This window comes from Oncorhynchus gorbuscha, unplaced genomic scaffold, assembly GCF_021184085.1.
Source record: "Oncorhynchus gorbuscha isolate QuinsamMale2020 ecotype Even-year unplaced genomic scaffold, OgorEven_v1.0 Un_scaffold_738, whole genome shotgun sequence".
NCBI lineage: Eukaryota > Metazoa > Chordata > Actinopteri > Salmoniformes > Salmonidae > Oncorhynchus > Oncorhynchus gorbuscha.
In genome coordinates this window covers 179626-205917 of record NW_025745785.1, presented here as the reverse complement: position 1 = coordinate 205917, position 26292 = coordinate 179626, and the positions used below count along the sequence as shown (strand labels likewise).

Sequence of the window (26292 nt, the reverse complement as noted above, 5' to 3'; positions counted from 1 at the left end):
GAACTCTTGAGGGCAGCAGCAGCACTCTGAGGGCAGCAGAAGCACTCTGAGGGCAGCAGCAGATCTCTGAGGGCAGCAGCAGATCTCTGAGGGCAGCAGCAGATCTCTGAGGGCAGCAGCAGATCTCTGAGGGCAGCAGCAGCACTCTGAGGGCAGCATTAGAGGGCAGCACTGCCACACGTCAGTCCACTAGTTGCTCCCCTCTCCTCTTTCAGCCCACTTTAATAGCTTTGATTTCATGCATTGGATTCATTGCATGTTATTTCTTATCCTTCTTTAGATGCATCTACTACCACTGTTGAGTAAACAGGATATTGATGTAAAGCCTGCTGAGCAGGTGTTAACTCTTGTCTGTTTTGACTTAGTATTGTTCAGATGCCAATACTATCAGCACAGGACTGCACAGTGAGACTAAAGAGCCTTTCAGTGGTGGGTTTGGCTTGAGCAGGGAGTTTAGAATGCTGGGCCTTTTGGGATAGACCTGGGGGCGGGCTCTTTCTGGATTATTGTTTGGGATTTCGGCATTTGGCTCGTGCTGAGTGGCGGCCGACGTACAAAAGAGGGGCAGGATTAGGCCCTTTCTGCGCCCCTGGCCCCTTAGCCCCATGGGACTGGGGAAGAGGAGAAGAGGGCAGCAACGAATCAGCAGTGAAAGGAGCCTAAACCCCAGTGATTACGCCCCTAGCTTTTAGCTTTTACTGAAATAGAGGACTGGGTGGGGACTAGAGGGAGAAGCCTTGAGCTGAGCTCAGTTTCATTACTAGGTCACAGTGATGTGATGGGTTCCTATAGAAGGTCCATTGCTTATAACCCATAGAAGGTCCATTGCTTATGTCTCTCTCTCACTCGCTGATGAAGCTTCAAAGCCCCCTACCCTAGCCCCCTATCCTAGCCCCTTAGCCTAGCCCACTAGCCTAGGCAGCCCCCTAGCCTAGCCCCCTAGCCTAGCCCGCTAGTATAGATCCCTAGGCTCCTAGCCTAGCTCCCTAGTCTAACCCCCTAGCCTCTAATGTCCACAGCAGGCACACATCAGGGCAGGGCCACTATACCTAACCTAGCTCCCTAGCCTCTAATGTCTACGGCAGGCACTCGCATCAGGACCACTATGACCACTACCCCCCCATGTGTACCTTCAGCACAGACCTGCGTTATTTTTCATCAGTCTCAGGATACATTCTAAATCTCCTTCCGAGACGTCATCATGGCTCTTATTCAGCACCAATATGGGCTGAGCTGTCCATGGAATAGCAGTATGGCAAAGGGAGTGTCCCAAATGGATTCCTATTCCCTTTATAGTGCACTACTTTTGACCAGGCCCTATATAAGGAATGGGGTGCCATTTGGGACGGAGACACTTATTACAGAGTATGAAGAAGTGGAATGGAAGAGGGAAGACGAGACAGCTGAGTTAATGGAGATTTCTCCCACTGATTGATATGTCACTCATCGCTGCCATGGCAGCCTGTCACTATCAGTGGTATTTGACACCTGGCAACATGAAGAGAAGGGAAATACAGAGATGATGATGACAAGGAAATGGTGAAGGAGCCAAATCCAGTTTGAGACCAGATTGAACCAAAGAATAAAGTGAAAATTAAAGCGGGATGTTTATCACCTCTTGGAATGGTTATTGTCTAGACTGACAAGGCTGTAGTTAGCATGCTAGTGGCTAGGCTGTAGTTAGCCTGATAGTGGCTAGGCTGTAGTTAGCCTGCTAGTGGCTAGGCTGTCGTTAGCCTGCTAGTGGCTAGGTCGTCATTAGCCTGCTGGTGGCTAGGCTGTTTTTAGCCTGCTAGTGGCTAGGCTGTCGTTAGCCTGCTGGTGACTAGGCTGTCGTTAGCCTGCTGGTGACTAGGCTGTCGTCTCACATCTTGGCCACGTTCTGTTATAATCTCCACCCGGCACAGCCAGAAGAGGACTGGCCACCCCACATATGCTCTCTCTAATTCTCTCTTTCTTTCTCTCTCTCGGAGGACCTGAGCCCTAGGACCGTGCCCCAGGACTACCTGACATGATGGCTCCTTGCTGTCCCCAGTCCACCTGACTGTGCTGCTGCTCCAGTTTCAACTGTTCTGCCTTATTATTATTTGACCATGCTGGTCATTTATGAACATTTGAACATCTTGGTCATGTTCTGTTATAATCTCTACCCGGCACAGCCAGAAGAGGACTGGCCACCCCACATAGCCCGGTTCCTCTCTAGGTTTCTTCCTAGGTTTTGGCCTTTCTAGGGAGTTTTTCCTAGCCACCGTGCTTTTACACCTGCATTGTTTGCTGTTTGGGGTTTTAGGCTGGGTTTCTGTACAGCACTTTGAGATATCAGCTGATGTACGAAGGGCTATATAAATAAATTTGATTTGATTTGTTAGCCTGCTGGTGGCTAGGCTGTTGTTAGCCTGCTGGTGGCTAGGCTGTCGTTAGCCTGCTAGTGACTAGGCTGTCGTTAGCTTGCTGGTGGCTTGGCTGTCATTAGCCTGCTGGTGGCTAGGCTGTAGTTAGCCTGCTGGTGGCTAGGCTGTAGTTAGCATGCTGGTGGCAAGGCTGTCGTTAGCCTGCTGGTGACTAGGCTGTCATTTGCCTGCTGGTGGCTTGGCTGTCATTAACCTGCTGGTGGCTAGGCTGTAGTTAGCATGTTAGTGGCTTGGATGTCTTTAGCCTGCTAGTGGCTTGGCTGTGGTTAGCCTGCTGGTGGCTAGGCTGTAGTTAGCATGTTAGTGGCTTGCATGTCTTTAGCCTGCTAGGGGCTTGGCTGTGGTTAGCCTGCTGGTGGCTAGGCTGTAGTTAGCATGCTAGTGGCTTGGCTGTCTTTAGCCTGCTGGTAGCTAGGCTGTAGGTCAGTGGAAGGGGAGGGAAGAACAGCTCATAATAATGGCTGGAATGGAATAAATGGAATGGTATTCTACTCCATCCCAGCCATTATTACGAGCCGTCCTCCCCTCACAGCTTCCACTACTGTAGTTAGCAGAAGTGGTTTGGAGATTACACACAGGACCAGTTGATGATGAGTCAGTCTAATCACGTCACAGTGGTTTACATTGTGTTATCTCATTACAGGTGTCAAGGTTGACATTTCCCTAAGAGCAGAAACCAAAAGATTTTCTGAAAATAAAGTACAGTAGAGCTGAATAGAACAGTTGTATAAAAGCAGTAACCATAATTAATTAACACGACTGGTCTTGTGTTGTGTAGAAGTATTGCAGAAAGCTATCCCAGATGAGCACCCCATTCCTGGAGAACTTTTGGTAGCCCCGGCACATCTTAATAATACTCAGTTGACTCTGAGTTCGCGCCCAGGCTCTGTCGTAACCAGCCGCAACCGGGAGGTCCGTGTGGCGACGCACAATTGGCCTAGCGTCGTCCGGGTTAGGGAGGGTTTGGCCGGTAGGGATATCCTTGTCTCATCGCGCACCAGCGACTCCTGTGGCAGGCCGGGTGCAGTGCGCGCTAACCAAGGTTGCCAGGTGCACGGTGTTTCCTCCGACACAATGGTGCGGCTGGCTTCCAGGTTGGATGCGCGCTGTGTTAAGAAGCAGTGCGGCTTGGTTGGGTTGTGTATCGGAGGACGCATGACCTTCAACCTTCGTCTCTCCCGAGCCCGTACGGGAGTTGTAGCGATGAGACAAGATAGTAGCTACTACAACAATTGGATACCACGACATTGGGAAAAAAAATAATAATAATAAATAAAGAATATTCAGTTGTCTTTGTGTGTGTTCCCTGTTATGTAGCTGCCGTGTGAGGATGCGGAGGTGTATGAGGAGACCAGTCAGTGCCTGTCCCTGCTGATGCAGCTGTATGGAGGGGACAGCCCTGACTCCCTCAGCCCCCTGAACCTCCAGAGCCTCAGCCACACGCTGCAGCTCCAGACCCAGCCTAAACAACACAGACTACTGCTCCGTATCATCAAACGCCTGGTGAGTAGAGAACCCTCCCACCTATAGCACTAGTTACAGCTTAAGATACTACTGTGTTATAATAGTAGCAGTAGTAGTAGCAGTAGTAGCAGTAGTAGTAGTAGTAGTAGTAGTAGTAGTAGTAGTAGTAGTAGTAGTAGCAGTAGTAGTAGCAGTAGTAGTAGTAGTAGTAGTAGCAGTAGTAGTAGCAGTAGTAGTAGCAGTAGTAGTAGTAGTAGCAGTAGTAGTAGCAGCAGTATTAGTAGTAGCAGTGGTAGTAGTAGTATTAGTAGCAGCAGTAGTAGTAGTATCAGTAGTAGTAGCAGCAGCAGCAGTAGTAGTAGCAGTGGGTAGCAGTAGTAGCAGTGGTAGCAATAGTAGCAGTGGTAGCAGTAGTAGTAGGAGTAGTATAGTGTAGTAGCAGTAGTAGTAGCAGTAGTAGTAGCAGCAGTAGTAGAAGCAGCAGCAGCAGTAGTAGTAGCAGTGGGTAGCAGTAGTAGCAGTGGTAGTAGGAGTAGTATAGTGTAGTAGCAGTAGCAGCAGTAGTAGGAGTAGTATAGTGTAGTAGCAGTAGTAGTAGCAGTAGTAGCAGCAGTGGTAGCAGTAGTAGCAGCAGTGGTAGCAGTAGTAGTAGGAGTAGAGGTGTCAGCAGCACCTCGAAAGAGAGAGGGAAAGAGCGATTAAAGGAAGAGAGAGCCAGTTTGTGTGTGTGTGTTCATGTGTGCGTACGCTTGTGTGTATGTTCTTCTTTACTGAATAGGTCGGGTGGCTGGGGGCCACGAACTGTACTGTTGTTCCAGTGTTTGTGGTGGGGAGTGATTCAGAGCTGGCCTGGAGGAATGGCAGGGCAGCTGACCTCAAGCCTGCCTTGTTGTCTCTCTCTCTCTCCCTGGGGGTGGGAAATCGGGGGACTATCCATTCCAAAATAACTCCTGTGAAGAAAATAGTGAGAAATATGGAAGTAATACTGTACAGGAGCCACAGTTAAAGTGATTGGGCTTCAGGAATGTCATCACTTCACTCACTGTTTTCTGCTTTAATTGATGCATTATTTGAAACAGTCTTTAACCTGTTGGTTCAGCTCAGATACCCAGACTACAATGCACTTATGTGATGTGAGCCTATGCAGTTACTTACTGTATCGGGGACCATGAATTGATATTGTGGTCTGGTTGTATGTTCAGGCTTTTTGATATGTCTCAAAAGTGTCTTCACCCTGACTGATGACTGAATGTAATGGATAACAACACCGTGAGACATTGCTTTTTGATATCAGTATGAAAGCAATTAGTTGGGAAATGGGAGATTTTCAAAGGAGCCTCTGGGCAGGAAGAAAGAGAGTGATGTTTGATATTAGGTTTGTTGCCAAGCAACTCCCAACCTTTACATTTCAACTGAAGCTCTGCTAAGGACATTGTTACGGTAAACCATCCAAGGGTAAATGCTCTGGAAAGAATTGCTGTACTTTATAGGGAATAGGGTGCCATTTGGGATTCACATATTGTTGACTGGTCTGTGTCTATACTATCTATGTAATGCTTGTATTGGGGAGGAGAGGTAAGGTAGTCAGTAGCCAGCAGAAGATGGGTAACTGGAAGAGGAGGAGTGAAGGGTCTGAGTGACAGAGGAGAAAGAGAAGACGTCATTTTGTGGCGAGTGCCCCTTCACCTCATTACTGTGTTAACCAACCTGCTCTCTCTCCTTTTCTCTTTCACTTTTACCCCCTCCTTCCTTCCTTCTCTCTCTCACTCTCTTTTTCTCTCTCATTGATGTCCTGTGGTTTCTCACCTCTCAGCCTGTTGCCTTCCACAGCAGGAATCCCTAGGGCTGTAGACCAGACCTCTCTCTGCCTCCTCTCTGTCCTCACCCCACCATCCACTTCATGTAGCAGTAATACAGCCCACCACTGGATCTTCGAACCTTACAATCTTTTTAAAAAAGGTTCCAAAAGGGTTCTTTGGCTGTCCCCATAGGAGAACCCTTTTTGGTTCCAGGTAGAACCCTTTATGGTTCTAGGTAGGACCCTTTCCATCGAGGGTTCTACATGAAACTCAAAAGGGTTCTACCTGGAACCAAAATGTGATCTTCAAAGGGTTATCCTATGGGGACAGCCAAAGAACCCTTTTAGGTTCTAGAAAGCACCTTTTTTTCTAAGAGTGTAGAGAGCCATCACATTCTCTTGAGTCACTGATGTAATATAGTGGTCATTTGTGGTGCTGTCTGCCAGTATGATGCATTTTACCAAAAGTTAGTTTTGGGAAAGAGTTTTCCTTTAAGTGCCTACAGTGTCTATGTGTTTTTTATTTTATTAGTTGGACGGTTTGTGTATTATAGATACAGGCTACATTCTACAGGACATGATGTATTATAGATACAGGCTACATTCTACAGGACATGCTGTATTATAGATACAGGCTACATTCTACAGGACATGATGTATTATAGATACAGGCTACATTCTACAGGACATGATGTATTATAGATACAGGCTACATTCTACAGGACATGATGTATTATAGATACAGGCTACATTCTACAGGACATGATGTATTATAGATACAGGCTACATTCTACAGGACATGATGTATTATAGATACAGGCTACATTCTACAGGACATGATGTATTATAGATACAGGCTACATTCTACAGGACATGATGTATTATAGATACAGGCTACATTCTACAGGACATGATGTATTATAGATACAGGCTACATTCTACAGGACATGATGTATTATAGATACAGGCTACATTCTACAGGACATGATGTTAGATTATTATAGATACAGGCTACATTCTACAGGACATGATGTATTATAGATACAGGCTACATTCTACAGGACATGATGTATTATAGATACAGGCTACATTCTACAGGACATGATGTATTATAGATACAGGCTACATTCTACAGGACATGATGTATTATAGATACAGGCTACATTCTACAGGACATGTATTATAGATACAGGCTACATTCTACAGGACATGTATTATAGATACAGGCTACATTCTACAGGACATGATGTATTATAGATACAGGCTACATTCTACAGGACATGATGTATTATAGATACAGGCTACATTCTACAGGACATGATGTATTATAGATACAGGCTACATTCTACAGGACATGATGTATTATAGATACAGGCTACATTCTACAGGACATGATGTATTATAGATACAGGCTACATTCTACAGGACATGATGTATTATAGATACAGGCTACATTCTACAGGACATTATGTATTATAGATACAGGCTACATTCTACAGGACATGATGTATTATAGATACAGGCTACATTCTACAGGACATGCTGTATTATAGATACAGGCTACATTCTACAGGACATGATGTATTATAGATACAGGCTACATTCTACAGGACATGATGTATTATAGATACAGGCTACATTCTACAGGACATGATGTATTATAGATACAGGCTACATTCTACAGGACATGATGTATTATAGATACAGGCTACATTCTATACAGGCTACATTCTACAGGACATGATGTATTATAGGACATGATGTATTATAGATACAGGCTACATTCTACAGGACATGATGTATTATAGATACAGGCTACATTCTACAGGACATGATGTATTATAGATACAGGCTACATTCTACAGGACATGATGTATTATAGATACAGGCTACATTCTACAGGACATGATGTATTATAGATACAGGCTACATTCTACAGGACATGATGTATTATAGATACAGGCTACATTCTACAGGACATGATGTATTATAGATACAGGCTACATTCTACAGGACATGATGTATTATAGATACAGGCTACATTCTACAGGACATGATGTATTATAGATACAGGCTACATTCTACAGGACATGATGTATTATAGATACAGGCTACATTCTACAGGACATGATGTATTATAGATACAGGCTACATTCTACAGGACATGATGTATTATAGATACAGGCTACATTCTACAGGACATGATGTATTATTATAGATACAGGCTACATTCTACAGGACATGATGTATTATAGATGCTACATTATTATTCTACAGGACATGATGTATTATAGATACAGGCTACATTCTACAGGACATGATGTATTATAGATACAGGCTACATTCTACAGGACATGATGTATTATAGATACAGGCTACATTCTACAGGACATGATGTATTATAGATACAGGCTACATTCTACAGGACATGATGTATTATAGATACAGGCTACATTCTACAGGACATGATGTATTATAGATACAGGCTACATTCTACAGGACATGATGTATTATAGATACAGGCTACATTCTACAGGACATGATGTATTATAGATACAGGCTACATTCTACAGGACATGATACATTCTACAGGACATGATGTATTATAGATACAGGCTACATTCTACAGGACATGATGTATTATAGATACAGGCTACATTCTACAGGACATGATGTATTATAGATACAGGCTACATTCTACAGGACATGATGTATTATAGATACAGGCTACATTCTACAGGACATGATGTATTATAGATACAGGCTACATTCTACAGGACATGATGTATTATAGATACAGGCTACATTCTACAGGACATGATGTATTATAGATACAGGCTACATTCTACAGGACATGATGTATTATAGATACAGGCTACATTCTACAGGACATGATGTATTATAGTATTATAGATACAGGCTACATTATACAGGACATGATGTTAGTGTATTATAGATACAGGCTACATTCTACAGGACATGATGTATTATAGATACAGGCTACATTCTACAGGACATGATGTTTGTGTATTATAGATACAGGCTACATTCTACAGGACATGATGTATTATAGATACAGGCTACATTCTACAGGACATGATGTATTATAGATACAGGCTACATTATACAGGACATGATGTATTATAGATACAGGCTACATTATACAGGACATGATGTATTATAGATACAGGCTACATTCTACAGGACATGATGTATTATAGATACAGGCTACATTCTACAGGACATGATGTATTATAGATACAGGCTACATTCTACAGGACATGATGTATTATAGATTCAGGCTACATTCTACACATTCTACAGGACATGATGTATTATAGATACAGGCTACATTCTACAGGACATGATGTATTATAGATACAGGCTACATTCTACAGATACAGGCTACATTCTACAGGACATGATGTATTATAGATACAGGCTACATTCTACAGGACATGATGTATTATAGATACAGGCTACATTCTACAGGACATGATGTATTATAGATACAGGCTACATTCTACAGGACATGATGTATTATAGATACAGGCTACATTCTACAGGACATGATGTATTATAGATACAGGCTACATTCTACAGGACATGATGTATTATAGATACAGGCTACATTATACAGGACATGATGTATTATAGATACAGGCTACATTCTACAGGACATGATGTATTATAGATACAGGCTACATTCTACAGGACATGATGTATTATAGATACAGGCTACATTCTACAGGACATGATGTATTATAGATACAGGCTACATTATACAGGACATGATACAGGCTACATTTACAGGACATGTGTATTATAGATACAGGCTACATTATACAGGACATGATGTTTGTGACATGATGTATTATGATGCTATTATAGATACAGGCTACATTCTACAGGACATGATGTATTATAGATACAGGCTACATTCTACACAGGACATGATGTATTATAGATACAGGCTACATTCTACAGGACATGATGTATTATAGATACAGGCTACATTCTACAGGACATGATGTATTATAGATACAGGCTACATTCTACAGGACATGATGTATTATAGATACAGGCTACATTCTACAGGACATGATGTATTATAGATACAGGCTACATTCTACAGGACATGATGTATTATTGTATTATAGATACAGGCTACATTCTACAGGACATGATGTATTATAGATACAGGCTACATTCTACAGGACATGATGTATTATAGATACAGGCTACATTCTACAGGACATGATGTATTATAGATACAGGCTACATTCTACAGGACATGATGTATTATAGATACAGGCTACATTCTACAGGACATGATGTATTATAGATACAGGCTACATTCTACAGGACATGATGTATTATAGATACAGGCTACATTCTACAGGACATGATGTATATATAGGCTATACAGGATGTACATAGATCTACATTCTACAGGACATGATGTATTATAGATACAGGCTACATTCTACAGGACATGATGTATTATAGATACAGGCTACATTCTACAGGACATGATGTATTATAGATACAGGCTACATTCTACAGGACATGATGTATTATAGATACAGGCTACATTCTACAGGACATGATGTATTATAGATACAGGCTACATTCTACAGGACATGATGTATTATAGATACAGGCTACATTCTACAGGACATGATGTATTATAGATACAGGCTACATTCTACAGGACATGATGTATTATAGATACAGGACATGATGTATTATAGATACAGGCTACATTCTACAGGACATGATGTATTATAGATACAGGCTACATTCTACAGGACATGATGTTACATTCTACAGGACATGATGTATTATAGATACAGGCTACATTCTACAGGACATGATGTATTATAGATACAGGCTACATTCTACAGGACATGATGTATTATAGATACAGGCTACATTCTACAGGACATGATGTATTATAGATACAGGCATGATGTATTATAGATACAGGCTTTACATTCTACAGGACATGATGTATTATAGATACAGGCTACATTCTACAGGACATGATGTATTATAGATACAGGCTACATTCTACAGGACATGATGTATTATAGATACAGGCTACATTCTACAGGACATGATGTATTATAGATACAGGCTACATTCTACAGGACATGATGTATTATAGATTACAGGACAGGCTACATTCTATTCTACAGGACATGATGTATTATAGATACAGGCTACATTCTACAGGACATGATGTATTATAGATACAGGCTACATTATACAGGACATGATGTATTATAGATACAGGCTACAGGACATTACATACAGGACATGATGACATGATGTATTATAGATACAGGCTACATTCTACAGGACATGATGTATTATAGATACAGGCTACATTCTACAGGACATGATGTATTATAGATACAGGCTACATTACATTACAGGACATGATACAGGCTACATTCTACAGGACATGTATTATAGATACAGGCTACATTATACAGGACATGATGTTTGTGTATTATAGATACAGGCTACATTCTACATGACATGATGTATTATAGATACAGGCTACATTCTACAGGACATGATGTATTATAGATACAGGACATGATGTATTATAGATACAGGCTACATTCTACAGGACATGATGTATTATAGATTCAGGCTACATTCTACAGGACATGATGTATTATAGATACAGGCTACATTCTACAGGACATGATGTATTATAGATACAGGCTACATTCTACAGGACATGATGTATTATAGATACAGGCTACATTCTACAGGACATGATGTATTATAGATACAGGCTACATTCTACAGGACATGATGTATTATAGATACAGGCTACATTCTACAGGACATGATGTATTATAGATACAGGCTACATTCTACAGGACATGATGTATTATAGATACAGGCTACATTCTACAGGACATGATGTATTATAGATACAGGCTACATTCTACAGGACATGATGTATTATAGATACAGGCTACATTCTACAGGACATGATGTATTATAGATACAGGCTACATTCTACAGGACATGATGTATATATAGATACAGGACATGATGTATTATAGATACAGGCTACATTCTACAGGACATGATGTATTATAGATACAGGCTACATTCTACAGGACATGATGTATTATAGATACAGGCTACATTCTACAGGACATGATGTATTATAGATACAGGCTACATTCTACAGGACATGATGTATTATAGATACAGGCTACATTCTACAGGACATGATGTATTATAGATACAGGCTACATTCTACAGGACATGATGTATTATAGATACAGGCTACATTCTACAGGACATGATGTATTATAGATACAGGCTACATTCTACAGGACATAGATACAGGCTACATTCTACAGGACATGATGTATTATAGATACAGGCTACATTCTACAGGACATGATGTATTATAGATACAGGCTACATTCTACAGGACATGATACAGGCTACATTTACAGGACATGATGTATTATAGATACAGGCTACATTCTACAGGACATGATGTATTATAGATACAGGCTACATTAGATACAGGACATGATGCTACATTTACAGGACATGTATTATAGATACAGGCTACATTCTACAGGACATGATGTTTGTGTATTATAGATACAGGCTACATTCTACAGGATACAGGCTACATTCTACAGGACATGATGTATTATAGATACAGGCTACATTCTACAGGACATGATGTATTATAGATACAGGCTACATTCTACAGGACATCTACAGGACATGTATTATAGATACAGGCTACATTCTACAGGACATGATGTATTATAGATACAGGCTACATTCTACAGGACATGATGTATTATAGATACAGGCTACATTCTACAGGACATGATGTATTATAGATACAGGCTACATTCTACAGGACATGATGTATTATAGATACAGGCTACATTCTACAGGACATGATGTATTATAGATACAGGCTACATTCTACAGGACATGATGTATTATAGATACAGGCTACATTCTACAGGACATGATGTATTATAGATACAGGCTACATTCTACAGGACATGATGTATTATAGATACAGGCTACATTCTACAGGACATGATGTATTATAGATACAGGCTACATTCTACAGGACATGATGTATTATAGATACAGGCATGATGTATTATAGATACATTCTACAGGACATGATGTATTATAGATACAGGCTACATTCTACAGGACATGATGTATTATAGATACAGGCTACATTCTACAGGACATGATGTATTATAGATACAGGCTACATTACAGGACTACAGGACATGACATGATGTATTATAGATACAGGCTACATTCATGATGTATTATATACAGGACATGATGTATTATAGATACAGGCTACATTCTACATGATGTATTATAGATTCATTCTACAGGACATGATGTATTATAGATACAGGCTACATTCTACAGGACATGATGTATTATAGATACAGGCTACATTCTACAGGACATGATGTATTATAGATACAGGCTACAGGACATGATGTATTATAGATTCTACAGGACATGATGTATTATAGATACAGGCTACATTCTACAGGACATGATGTATTATAGATACAGGCTACATTCTACAGGACATGATGTATTATAGATACAGGCTACATTCTACAGGACATGATGTATTATAGATACAGGCTACATTCTACAGGACATGATGTATTATAGATACAGGCTACATTCTACAGGACATGATGTATTATAGATACAGGCTCTACAGGACATTCTACACAGGACATGATGTATTATAGATACAGGCTACATTCTACAGGACATGATGTATTATAGATACAGGCTACATTCTACAGGACATGATGTATTATAGATACAGGCTACATTCTACAGGACATGATGTATTATAGATACAGGCTACATTCTACAGGACATGATGTATTATAGATACAGGCTACATTCTACAGGACATGATGTATTATAGATACAGGCTACATTCTACAGGACATGATACAGGCTACATTCTACAGGACATGATGTATTATAGATACAGGCTACATTCTACATGATGTATTATAGATACAGGCTACATTCTACAGGACATGATGTATTATAGATACAGGCTACATTCTACAGGACATGATGTATTATAGATACAGGCTACATTCTACAGGACATGATGTATTATAGATACAGGCTACATTCTACAGGACATGATGTATTATAGATACAGGCTACATTCTACAGGACATGATGTATTATAGATACAGGCTACATTCTACAGGACATGATGTATTATAGATGCTACATTCTACAGGACATGATGTATTATAGATACAGGCTACATTCTACAGGACATGATGTATTATAGATACAGGCTACATTCTACAGGACATGATGTATTATAGATACAGGCTACATTCTACAGGACATGATGTATTATAGATACAGGCTACATTCTACAGGACATGATGTATTATAGATACAGGCTACATTCTACAGGACATGATGTATTATTATAGATACAGGCTACATTCTACAGGACATGATGTATTATAGATACAGGCTACATTCTACAGGACATGATGTATTATAGATACAGGCTACATTCTACAGGACATGATGTATTATAGATACAGGCTACATTCTACAGGACATGATGTATTATAGATACAGGCTACATTCTACAGGACATGATGTATTATAGATACAGGCTACATTCTACAGGACATGATGTATTATAGATACAGGCTACATTCTACAGGATATGTATTATAGATACAGGCTACATTCTACAGGACATGATGTATTATAGATACAGGCTACATTCTACAGGACATGATGTATTATAGATACAGGCTACATTCTACAGGACATGATGTATTATAGATACAGGCTACATTCTACAGGACATGATGTATTATAGATACAGGCTACATTCTACAGGACATGATGTATTATAGATACAGGCTACATTCTACAGGACATGATGTATTATAGATACAGGCTACATTCTACAGGACATGATGTATTAGATACAGGACATGATGTATTACAGGCTACATTCTACAGGACATGATGTATTATAGATACAGGCTACATTCTACAGGACATGATGTATTATAGATACAGGCTACATTCTACAGGACATGATGTATTATAGATACAGGCTACATTCTACAGGACATGATGTATTATAGATACAGGCTACATTCTACAGGACATGATGTATTATAGATACAGGCTACATTCTACAGGACATGATGTATTATAGATACAGGCTACATTCTACAGGACATGATGTATTATAGATACAGGCTACATTCTACAGGACATGATGTATTATAGATACAGGCTACATTCTACAGGACATGATGTATTATAGATACAGGCTACATTCTACAGGACATGATGATGTATTATAGATACAGGCTACATTCTACAGGACATGATGTATTATAGATACAGGCTACATTCTACAGGACATGATGTATTATTCTACAGGACATGATGTATTATAGATACAGGCTACATTCTACAGGACATGATGTATTATAGATACAGGCTACATTCTACAGGACATGATGTATTATAGATACAGGCTACATTCTACAGGACATGATGTATTATAGATACAGGCTACATTCTACAGGACATGATGTATTATAGATACAGGCTACATTCTACAGGACATGATGTATTATAGATACAGGCTACATTCTACAGGACATGATGTATTATAGATACAGGCTACATTCTACAGGACATGATGTATTATAGATACAGGCTACATTCTACAGGACATGATGTATTATAGATACAGGCTACATTCTACAGGACATGATGTATTATAGATACAGGCTACATTCTACAGGACATGATGTATTATAGATACAGGCTACATTCTACAGGACATGATGTATTATGATACAGGCTACATTCTACAGGACATGATGTATTATAGATACAGGCTACATACAGGACATGATGTATTATAGATACAGGACATTCTGATGTATTATAGATACAGGCTACATTCTACAGGACATGATGTATTATAGATACAGGCTACATTCTACAGGACATGATGTATTATAGATACAGGCTACATTCTACAGGACATGATGTATTATAGATACAGGCTACATTCTACAGGACATGATGTATTATAGATACAGGACATGATGTATTATAGATACAGGCTACATTCTACAGGACATGATGTATTATAGATACAGGCTACATTCTACAGGACATGATGTATTATAGATACAGGCTACATTCTACAGGACATGATGTATTATAGATACAGGCTACATTCTACAGGACATGATGTATTATAGATACAGGCTACATTACAGGACATGATGTATTATAGATACAGGCTACATTCTACAGGACATGATGTATTATAGATACAGGCTACATTCTACAGGACATGATGTATTATAGATACAGGCTACATTCTACAGGACATGATGTATTATAGATACAGGCTACATTCTACAGGACACATGATGTATTATAGATACAGGCTACATTACAGGACTACAGGACATGATGTATTATAGATACAGGCTACATTCTACAGGACATTATGATACAGGCTACATTCTACAGGACATGATGTATTATAGATACAGGCTACATTCTACAGGACATGATGTATTATAGATACAGGCTACATTCTACAGGACATGATGTATTATAGATACAGGCTACATTCTACAGGACATGATGTATTATAGATACAGGCTACATTCTACAGGACATGATGTATTATAGATACAGGCTACATTCTACAGGACATATTATAGATACAGGCTACATTCTACAGGACATGATGTATTATAGATACAGGCTACATTCTACAGGACATGATGTATTATAGATACAGGCTACATTCTACAGGACATGATGTATTATAGATACAGGCTACATTCTACAGGACATGATGTATTATAGATACAGGCTACATTCTACAGGACATGATGTATTATAGATACAGGCTACATTCTACAGGACATGATGTATTATAGATACAGGCTACATTCTACAGGACATGATGGCTACATTCTACAGGACATGATGTATTATAGATACAGGCTACATTCTACAGGACATGATGTATTATAGATACAGGCTACATTCTACAGGACATGATGTATTATAGATTACATTCTACAGGACATGATGTATTATGATACAGGCTACATTCTACAGGACATGATGTATTATAGATACAGGCTACATTCTACAGGACATGATGTATTATAGATACAGGCTACATTCTACAGGACATGATGTATTATGATGTACATTCTATGATGTATTATAGACAGGCTACATTCTACAGGACATGATGTATTATAGATACAGGCTACATTCTACAGGACATGATGTATTATAGATACAGGCTACATTCTACAGGACATATGTATTATAGATACAGGCTACATTCTACAGGACATGATGTATTATAGATACAGGCTACATTCTACAGGACATGATGTATTATAGATACAGGCTACATTCTACAGGACATGATGTATTATAGATACAGGCTACATTCTACAGGACATGATGTATTATAGATACAGGCTACATTCTATTCTACAGGACATGATGTATTATAGATACAGGCTACATTCTACAGGACATGATGTATTATAGATAGATACAGGCTACATTTCTATTATAGATACAGGACATGATGTATTATAGATACAGGCTACATTCTACAGGACATGATGTATTATAGATACAGGCTACATTCTACAGGACATGATGTATTATAGATACAGGCTACATTCTACAGGACATGATGTATTATAGATACAGGCTACATTCTACAGGACATGATGTATTATAGATACAGGCTACATTCTACAGGACATGATGTATTATAGATACAGGCTACATTCTACAGGACAGACATGTATTATAGATACAGGCTACATTCTACAGGACATGATGTATTATGATACAGGCTACATTCTACAGGACATGATGTATTATAGATACAGGCTACATTCTACAGGACATGATGTATTATAGATACAGGCTACATTCTACAGGACATGATGTATTATAGATACAGGCTACATTCTGACATGATGTATTATAGATACAGGCTACATTCTACAGGACATGATGTATTATAGATACAGGCTACATTCTACAGGACATGATGTATTATAGATACAGGCTACATTCTACAGGACATGATGTATTATAGATACAGGCTACATTCTACAGGACATGATGTATTATAGATACAGGCTACATTCTACAGGACATGATGTATTATAGATACAGGCTACATTCTACAGGACATGATGTATTATAGATACAGGCTACATTCTACAGGACATGATGTATTATAGATACAGGCTACATTCTACAGGACATGATGTATTATAGATACAGGCTACATTCTACAGGACATGATGATGTATTATAGATACAGGCTACATTCTACAGACATGATGTATTATAGATACAGGCTACATTCTACAGGACATGATGTATTATAGATACAGGCTACATTCTACAGGACATGATGTATTATGATACAGGCTACATTCTACAGGACATGATGTATTATAGATACAGGCTACATTCTACAGGACATGATGTATTATAGATACAGGCTACATTCTACAGGACATGATGTATCTACAGGACATGATGTATTATAGATACAGGCTACATTCTACAGGACATGATGTATTATAGATACAGGCTACATTCTACAGGACATGATGTATTATAGATACAGGCTACATTCTACAGGACATGATGTATTATGATGTACATTTACAGGACATGATGTATTATAGATACAGGCTACATTCTACAGGACATGATGTATTATAGATACAGGCTACATTCTACAGGACATGATGTATTATAGATACAGGCTACATTCTACAGGACATGATGTATTATAGATAGGACATTCTACAGGACATGATGTATTATAGATACAGGCTACATTCTACAGGACATGATGTATTATAGATACAGGCTACATTCTACAGGACATGATGTATTATAGATACAGGCTACATTCTACAGGACATGATGTATTATAGATACAGGCTACATTCTACAGGACATGATGTATTATAGATACAGGCTACATTCTACAGGACATGATGTATTATAGATACAGGCTACATTCTACAGGACATGATGTATTATAGATACAGGCTACATTCTACAGGACATGATGTATTATAGATACAGGCTACATTCTACAGGACATGATGTATTATAGATACAGGCTACATTCTACAGGACATGATGTATTATAGATACAGGCTACATTCTACAGGACATGATGTATTATAGATACAGGCTACATTCTACAGGATATGTATTATAGATACAGGCTACATTCTACAGGACATGATGTATTATAGATACAGGCTACATTCTACAGGACATGATGTATTATAGATACAGGCTACATTCTACAGGACATGATGTATTATAGATACAGGCTACATTCTACAGGACATGATGTATTATAGATACAGGCTACATTCTACAGGACATGATGTATTATAGATACAGGCTACATTCTACAGGACATGATGTATTATAGATACAGGCTACATTCTACAGGACATGATGTATTATAGATACAGGCTACATTCTACAGGACATGATGTATTATAGATACAGGCTACATTCTACAGGACATGATGTATTATAGATACAGGCTACATTCTACAGGACATGATGTATTATAGATCTACATTCTACAGGACATGATGTATTATAGATACAGGCTACATTCTACAGGACATGATGTATTATAGATACAGGCTACATTCTACAGGACATGATGTATTATAGATACAGGCTACATTCTACAGGACATGATGTATTATAGATACAGGCTACATTCTACAGGACATGATGTATTATAGATACAGGCTACATTCTACAGGATTCTACAGGACATGATGTATTATAGATACAGGCTACATGATGTATTATAGATACAGGCTACATTCTACAGGACATGATACAGGCTACATTCTACAGGACATGATGTATTATAGATACAGGCTACATTCTACAGGACATGATGTATTATAGATACAGGCTACATTCTACAGGACATGATGTATTATAGATACAGGCTACATTCTACAGGACATGATGTATTATAGATACAGGCTACATTCTACAGGACATGATGTATTATAGATACAGGCTACATTCTACAGGACATGATGTATTATAGATACAGGCTACATTCTACAGGACATGATGTATTATAGATACAGGCTACATTCTACAGGACATGATGTATTATAGATACAGGCTACATTCTACAGGACATGATGTATTATAGATACAGGCTACATTCTACAGGACATGATGTATTATAGATACAGGCTACATTCTACAGGACATGATGTATTATAGATACAGCTACTACAGGACATTAGATACAGGCTACATGATGTATTATAGATACAGGCTACATTCTACAGGACATGATGTATTATAGATACAGGCTACATTCTGATGTATTATAGATACAGGCTACATTCTACAGGACATGATGTATTATAGATACAGGCTACATTCTACAGGACATGATGTATTATAGATACAGGCTACATTCTACAGGACATGATGTATGATGTATTATAGATACAGGATACAGGACATGATGTATTATAGATACAGGCTACATTCTACAGGACATGATGTATTATAGATACAGGCTACATTCTACAGGACATGATGTATTATAGATACAGGCTACATTCTACAGGACATGATGTATTATAGATACAGGCTACATTCTACAGGACATGATGTATTATAGATACAGGCTACATTCTACAGGACATGATGTATTATAGATACAGGCTACATTCTACAGGACATGATGTATTATAGATACAGGCTACATTCTACAGGACATGATGTATTATAGATACAGGCTACATTCTACAGGACATGATGTATTATAGATACAGGCTACATTCTACAGGACATGATGTATTATAGATACAGGCTACATTCTACAGGACATTTATAGATACAGGCTACATTCTACAGGACATGATGTATTATAGATACAGGCTACATTCTACAGGACATGATGTATTATAGATACAGGCTACATTCTACAGGACATGATGTATTATGATACAGGCTACATTTATAGATTATAGATACAGGCTACATTCTACAGGACATGATGTATTATAGATACAGGCTACATTCTACAGGACATGATGTATTATAGATACAGGCTACATTACAGGACATGATGTATTATAGATACAGGACATGATGTATTATAGATACAGGCTACATTCTACAGGACATGATTATAGATACAGGCTACATTCTACAGGACATGATGTATTATAGATACAGGCTACATTCTACAGGACATGATGTATTATAGATACAGGCTACATTCTACAGGACATGATGTATTATAGATACAGGCTACATGATGTATTATAGATTACATTCTACAGGACATGATGTATTATGATACAGGCTACATTCTACAGGACATGATGTATTATAGATACAGGCTACATTCTACAGGACATGATGTATTATAGATACAGGCTACATTCTACAGGACATGATGTATTATAGATACAGGCTACATTCTACAGGACATGATGTATTATAGATACAGGCTACATTCTACAGGACATGATGTATTATAGATACAGGCTACATTCTACAGGACATGATGTATTATAGATACAGGCTACATTCTACAGGACATGATGTATTATAGATACAGGCTACATTCTACAGGACATGATGTATTATAGATACAGGCTACATTCTACAGGACATGATGTATTATAGATACAGGCTACATTCTACAGGACATGATACAGGACATGATGTATTATAGATACAGGCTACATTCTACAGGACATGATGTATTATAGATACAGGCTACATTCTACAGGACATGATGTATTATAGATACAGGCTACATTCTACAGGACATGATGTATTATAGATACAGGCTACATTCTACAGGACATGATGTATTATAGATACAGGCTACATTCTACAGGACATGATGTATTATAGATACAGGCTACATTCTACAGGACATGATGTATTATAGATACAGGCTACATTCTACAGGACATGATGTATTATAGATACAGGCTACATTATGTATTATAGATACAGGACATGATGTATTATAGATACAGGCTACATTCTACAGGACATGATGTATTATAGATGTACATTTATAGATACAGGCTACATTCTACAGGACATGATGTATTATAGATACAGGCTACATTCTACAGGACATGATGTATTATAGATACAGGCTACATTCTACAGGACATGATGTATTATAGATACAGGCTACATTCTACAGGACATGATGTATTATAGATACAGGCTACATTCTACAGGACATGGACATGATGTATTATAGATACAGGCTACATTCTACAGGACATGATGTATTATAGATACAGGCTACATTCTACAGGACATGATGTATTATAGATACAGGCTACATTCTACAGGACATGATGTGATTATAGATACAGGCTACATTCTACAGGACATGATGTATTATAGATACAGGCTACATTCTACAGGACATGATGTATTATAGATACAGGCTACATTCTACAGGACATGATGTATTATAGATACAGGCTACATTCTACAGGACATGTATTATAGATACAGGCTACATTCTACAGGACATGATGTGTATTATAGATACAGGCTACATTCTACAGGACATGATGTATTATAGATACAGGCTACATTCTACAGGACATGATGTATTATAGATACAGGCTACATTCTACAGGACATGATGTATTATAGATACAGGCTACATTCTACAGGACATGATGTATTATAGATACAGGCTACATTCTACAGGACATGATGTATTATAGATACAGGCTACATTCTACAGGACATGATGTATTATAGATACAGGCTACATTCTACAGGACATGATGTATTATAGATACAGCTACATTCTACAGGACATGATGTATTATAGATACAGGCTACATTCTACAGGACATGATGTATTATAGATACAGGCTACATTCTACAGGACATGATGTATTATAGATACAGGCTACATTCTACAGGACATGATGTATTATAGATACAGGCTACATTCTACAGACATGATGTATTATGATGTACATTCTAGGACATGATGATTATAGATACAGGCTACATTCTACAGGACATGATGTATTATAGTATTATAGATACAGGCTACATTCTACAGGACATGATGTATTATAGATACAGGCTACATTCTACAGGACATGATGTATTATAGATACAGGCTACATTTACAGGACTACAGGACATGATGTATTATAGATACAGGCTACATTCTACAGGACATGATGTATTATAGATACAGGACAGGCTACATTCTACAGGACATGATGTATTATAGATACAGGCTACATTCTACAGGACATGATGTATTATAGATACAGGCTACATTCTACAGGACATGATGTATTATAGATACAGGCTACATTCTACAGGACATGATGTATTATAGATACAGGCTACATTCTACAGGACATGATGTATTATAGATACAGGCTACATTCTACAGGACATGATGTATTATAGATACAGGCTACATTCTACAGGACATGATGTATTATAGATACAGGCTACATTCTACAGGACATGATGTATTATAGATACAGGCTACATTCTACAGGACATGATGTATTATAGATACAGGCTACATTCTACAGGACATGATGTATTATAGATACAGGCTACATTCTACAGGACATGATGTATTATAGATACAGGCTACATTCTACAGGACATGATGTATTATAGATACAGGTACATTATGATGTATTATAGATACAGGCTACATTTACAGGACATGATGTATTATAGATACAGGACATGACATGATGTATATTATAGATATACAGGCTACATTCTACAGGACATGATGTATTATAGATACAGGCTACATTCTACAGGACATGATGTATTATAGATACAGGCTACATTCTACAGACATGATGTATTATAGATACAGGCTACATTCTACAGGACATGATGTATTATAGATACAGGCTACATTCTACAGGACATGATGTATTATAGATATACAGGCTACATTCTACAGGACATGTATTATAGATACAGGCTACATTCTACAGGACATGATGTATTATAGATACAGGCTACATTCTACAGGACATGATGTATTATATAGATACATTCAGGCTACATTCTACAGGACATGATGTATTATGATACAGGCTACATTCTACAGGACATGATGTATTATAGATACAGGCTACATTCTACAGGACATGATGCTACATTCTACAGGACATGATGTATTATAGATACAGGCTACATTCTACAGGACATGATGTATTATAGATACAGGCTACATTCTACAGGACATGATGTATTATAGATACAGGCTACATTCTACAGGACATGATGTATTATAGATACAGGCTACATTCTACAGGACATGATGTATTATAGATACAGGCTACATTCTACAGGACATGATGTATTATAGATACAGGCTACATTCTACAGGACATGATGTATTATAGATACAGGCTACATTCTACAGGACATGATGTATTATAGATACAGGCTACATTATGTATTATAGATACAGGCTACATTCTACAGGACATGATGTATTATAGATACAGGCTACATTCTACAGGACATGATGTATTATAGATACAGGCTACATTCTACAGGACATGATGTATTATAGATACAGGCTACATTATACAGGACATGATGTTTGTGTATTATAGATACAGGCTACATTCTACAGGACATGATGTATTATAGATACAGGCTACATTCTACAGGACATGATGTATTATAGATACAGGCTACATTCTACAGGACATGATGTATTATAGATACAGGCTACATTCTACAGGACATGATGTATTATAGATACAGGCTACATTCTACAGGACATGATGTATTATAGATACAGGCTACATTCTACAGACATGATGTATTATAGATGTATTTATAGACATGATGTATATACAGGCTACATTCTACAGGACATGATGTATTATAGATACAGGCTACATTCTACAGGACATGATGTATTATAGATACAGGCTACATTCTACAGGACATGATGTATTATAGATACAGGCTACATTCTACAGGACATGATGTATTATAGATACAGGCTACATTCTACAGGACATGATGTATTATAGATACAGGCTACATTCTACAGGACATGATGTATTATAGATACAGGCTACATTCTACAGGACATGATGTATTATAGATACAGGCTACATTCTACAGGACATGATGTATTATAGATACAGGCTACATTCTACAGGACATGATGTATTATAGATACAGGCTACATTCTACAGGACATGTATTATAGATACAGGCTACATTCTACAGGACATGATGTATTATAGATACAGGCTACATTACAGGACATGATGTATTATAGATACAGGACATGATGTATTATAGATACAGGCTACATTCTACAGGACATGATGTATTATAGATACAGGCTACATTCTACAGGACATGATGTATTATAGATACAGGCTACATTCTACAGGACATGATGTATTATAGATACAGGCTACATTCTACAGGACATGATGTATTATAGATACAGGCTACATTCTACAGGACATGATGTATTATAGATAGCTACATTCTACAGGACATGATGTATTATAGATACAGGCTACATTCTACAGGACATGATGTATTATAGATGCTACATTCTACAGGACATGATGTATTATAGATACAGGCTACATTCTACAGGACATGATGTATTATAGATACAGGCTACATTCTACAGGACATGATGTATTATAGATACAGGCTACATTCTACAGGACATGATGTATTATAGATACAGGCTACATTCTACAGGACATGATGTATTATAGATACAGGCTACATTCTACAGGACATGATGTATTATAGATACAGGCTACATTCTACAGGACATGATGTATTATAGATACAGTATTATAGATACAGGCTACATTCTACAGGACATGATGTATTATAGATACAGGCTACATTCTACAGGACATGATGTATTATAGATACAGGCTACATTCTACAGGACATGATGTATTATAGATACAGGCTACATTCTACAGGACATGATGTATTATAGATACAGGCTACATTCTACAGGACATGATGTATTTATAGATACAGGCTACATTCTACAGGACATGATGTATTATAGATACAGGCTACATTCTACAGGACATGATGTATTATAGATACAGGCTACATACAGGACATGATGTATTATAGATACAGGCTACATTCTACAGGACATGATGTATTATAGATACAGGCTACATTTACAGGACATGATGTATTATAGATACAGGCTACATTCTACAGGACATGATGTATTATTATAGATACAGGCTACATTCTACAGGACATGATGTATTATAGATACAGGCTACATTCTACAGGACATGATGTATTATAGATACAGGCTACATTCTACAGGACATGATGTATTATAGATACAGGCTACATTCT

General features: G+C 38.0%; 1 protein-coding gene across 1 annotated transcript in view; it reads left to right on the top strand.

The window, feature by feature from the left end:
- ulk4 (unc-51 like kinase 4) overlaps positions 1–26292 on the top strand; it is a 261713-nt gene that overhangs the window by 150827 nt on the left and 84594 nt on the right. The window contains exon 36 of the mRNA XM_046335393.1: positions 3729–3914. Within this exon, the coding sequence (XP_046191349.1) occupies positions 3729–3914 (186 nt within the window). The remainder of the gene's footprint in view (positions 1–3728; positions 3915–26292) is intronic.